This window comes from Priapulus caudatus, unplaced genomic scaffold (genome assembly GCF_000485595.1).
Source record: "Priapulus caudatus unplaced genomic scaffold, Priapulus_caudatus-5.0.1 Scaffold287, whole genome shotgun sequence".
In the NCBI taxonomy this organism is placed as follows: domain Eukaryota; kingdom Metazoa; phylum Priapulida; class Priapulimorpha; order Priapulimorphida; family Priapulidae; genus Priapulus; species Priapulus caudatus.
The window spans coordinates 197577-201277 of NW_014577348.1; the positions used below are offsets into that span (position 1 = coordinate 197577).

Sequence of the window (3701 nt, forward strand, 5' to 3'; positions counted from 1 at the left end):
CGTAGACAGCTGGGCAGCCGAATTCTCGTTATGAAAGGGGTTTCTCACGTGCTAATAAAAACGTTATCTACAGTTGTGATTGGCTATTTCAGAAATGTTGCGCAACCATGTCGCTGGAAATTAGAAACTATTCTAAATATTTCAACCATTACAGTTATCAGCAGACGTTATCGCGTGAGTTTACAACTCGTTGCAAATAGTAGTGTGTAGTTTTCTCAAACGAAGTCAAATGGTACGGTTGGTCGTTTGTGCTGCAGGCCGGGTGTCTTTTAATATCAATATTTCATTCCGCCCCTACGCCGGTAGCACCGTGCAAGTGTGCCATGCAGTACATCCACAATTTCACATGCAACATTCATGCGGGAGTTGCTGCTGCTCTAAGCTACGTTTGGAAGGAGTAGCATGTACCACGTACCATATATGAGTAATTAATCCATTCTTACAAGAGTAATTAATCTAACATTGCTAGAATATTTAGATTTTGCTAGCAAGGATGGTGATAATATACCCCCGTACATGCAGAACCAAGTCACATGTACAAGAGACATTAATTAATCTTCTTGTACAGAGGGGGGTCAATACCTTTACATGAAGGAGTTATAATTCATCTGTAAAAAAGCCAGCCAATATGCATTGGCTTATCTGTACAAAACCCATTCATCATACTGCACATTAACATTTACACTTGTCTATTGTTGTTGATGTGTTTGCACTAACAATAGCTGTTAATATTTTTAATCAGGTTTCACAGGGCAATGAAACCACGGGTACCAGCCAGGGTAGGTTTACCTTTTTCCGTCACACTGCTGATTGAGAGAGTGTAGATGCTGTTCGTGTAGCCATCACAGTTGCAGTTATCTCGCTGTCTGCCTCCATTGCCCGATGCCCACACAAACACAGACCCTAAACCTCCACGGCCCTGCAACGATTAGATTATACCATTAGTAGAATTTACCGGCGTCGTCTCAATAATGCACTTGTGCTTTCTTATATACAGATGCATGCAGACGCTATCTGTATAGATGCACATGCTCAAATATTTATTTTGCTTAGGAGTTGCATAGGCACACACGTACGAATACACGCACACCCGAACACAAACACACACACGTACGCACGCACGCACGCACACGGCCGAACACAAACACACACACGCCGCGCGCGCCGCAACAACCACACACACACAGCACACGCACACGTCACACGGCACACCACACCACAACGCACACGCACAGCGCAGCACGCACAACGGCACCCACACGCACACGCAAACACGCAGCACGCACACGCACACGCACACATTGGTCGGTTGCTCCACACAACCTGCGGCACAGTAACACATAGAAACACGCGCGTGTGCAGAAACGTATATACTAACGCACGCGCGCACTTGTGCACGCACACACTCACGAACATATATACATATTGCATCATTAAAAGTGTGCACGCGTATAAATAAAGAATCGATAAAGAAATTCCTCAAAACGAAAGTGCTCTGTAGATTGAAATACGCATGGCACGCCACCAGTATATATACTTTACTGCGAATATGCTAAACCATTTCTGTCAGGTAACCTGTATTATGACTAGCAACCTTGAGGATACGGACCTTGCCTTTAGGCTCATGTGTATAAATGGCTGGTACTATTTCACATTGGCGCTGCATAATAGCGCGATAACAAATCACCGTTCCACAACATCAATGGCGCGTCTGTGCGCGTGAGTGCAAGCTAGAGCGCCAGTAGACGAATAATGCACGCAGCGTCCATGCTCAACATAACCGCGGCTCACGAGCGAGCGCAGCACCATTTACTATGTGTGTCCGTGAGAGAGAAGAAGAGAGGGAGAAAGAGAAAGAGAAGAGAGAGAGAGAGAGCGAGAGAGAGAGAGAGAGAGAAGAGAGAGAGAGCGAGCGAGCGAGAGAGAGGCGGAGAGAGGAGAGAGGAGAGAGAGAGAGAGAGAGAGAGAGAGAGAGAGAGAGAGAGAGAGAGAGAGAGAGAGAGTTGCGTGTGGTCACGTCAAGCGCGGTCAGTGAAGCCTACGTTGGTGATTCCGTTGAGGAAGGCCTTGCGCGCGAGCCTGGCCGGTCCGTCGGCTGTCTTGCCGTCGTCGTCAGGCCCCCAGCTAGCGCTGTAGATGTCAATGTGCTGCGGGTTGTAGCTGAGAGACATCGCCTCCACAGCGTCAGTGACATCCCCATCCAACATGCGCACACCTGCAACACAAGACACAACTCTCCGTTACACTCCATGCTCTCCTAGTCTGACGTCTAATGGTAACTCCCTGATAACATGGTCCCACAAGCAGCAATCGCCACATGCTACACCAACACCCCCAGAACTCCTCTATACTCCACTACGCACCACCTAAATAGCATCGTGCTACAGACAAATATCACCGCATGCTCGTTCCCGAACCAATAGTACAAAGGGGAAATCTACAGTTGCCCGTATGCAGCTAATTGTGATCACACCCCAAACTATACTTAAGTTGTTCAGTAATTGTACAGGCGGCGATCTCAAAAAGAAATCGATGTCGAGACGTCGACATGATGTAGATTGAGGCAACAGACTGGCGAAACCAGCAAGTGGCTGCCTGTGATGACACGTTGGTCTTTTCTCAGTAAAAACTTGCTCCCTTAATGAGAAAACCTCGTTAAACGAGAAATAGCGATAACGATCAATCTATTTAAAAGGAATTCAATCATGATGGCGATATTATATTTGCGAAAAACTCTCGGTGTGCTTAATTCCCATATGGAACCCTTTACGATTATATCCCTATAAAGGAGCATCAATAACTGCGACATCTCGAGGCAATTTGCATCATTAATTTCTGATGAAATACTTCATGTAAATTAATGCCTTTTTAATGCAACAATTACTGTAAATTTAGACATACTTTGGCACGTTCCTAAAAAGGCTACCATAGTTCGGTGCAATATACAGGTCCGCCAAACACTGGATGCGAACTCACATAAAAAGCGCCACCACAATGTTGGCATTCGTTTAGTGTTCGCAACTCAAATACAGGCCCATAGAAACGCGTCAATAAGAGTGTTTGTCCAGTCGGCTTTTAAAATCTGGCTTGTTTTCGCGTGCCTGCGCGTTCCAGCCTCATGTTTAGGAGTAAATAGGGTTATCGCTTGCTCTTGATTGATCAAATAAGCCGGGCAGTCATTGGCACCTATTATGCCCACACACATTCGACATTTATGATAAACAAATGCTGCTATATAGCTTTACGGTCACGGGGTCGATGACTGACCAAAGGGGCTTCTCTGCCTCGCACAGCATATAATTGAAGCAAATGGCGCCTGAAGCGAGCGCGTAGAGAGAAGCAGCCGCGGACACTAACAAAGAATGAGAACGTTAAATGCGACGACATGAAGCTAAGAACAGTACGTTCACAGAAACATCACAGTAGGCTGTGCCAGCGCGTGACGTTAGTGGCCCGTGCACAACGTTCTAGCAACCGCGAAGGAAACCCCACAAGCGACACACCTAGCCCGTACCACGCGAAACACACACAACTATAGCTCCATACACGCGTGACCCTATCTTTAGTCGGTAGTACCTCACCTGCACGCACACGTGCGCGCACCCACGCACACACGCGCGCGCCTAGACGCACACGCGCGCGCCTAGACGCACACACACACACACACACACACACACACACACACACACACACACACACAC

At 47.1% G+C, this 3701-nt stretch overlaps 1 protein-coding gene across 1 annotated transcript in view; it reads right to left on the minus strand.

The window, feature by feature from the left end:
* Positions 1 to 3701, minus strand: part of LOC106808568 (furin-like) — a 98097-nt gene that overhangs the window by 11792 nt on the left and 82604 nt on the right. The window contains exons 8-9 of the mRNA XM_014811330.1: positions 2043 to 2215; positions 790 to 919 (exon numbers count right to left, since the gene is read on the minus strand). Coding sequence (XP_014666816.1) covers positions 790 to 919; positions 2043 to 2215 — 303 coding nt within the window. The remainder of the gene's footprint in view (positions 1 to 789; positions 920 to 2042; positions 2216 to 3701) is intronic.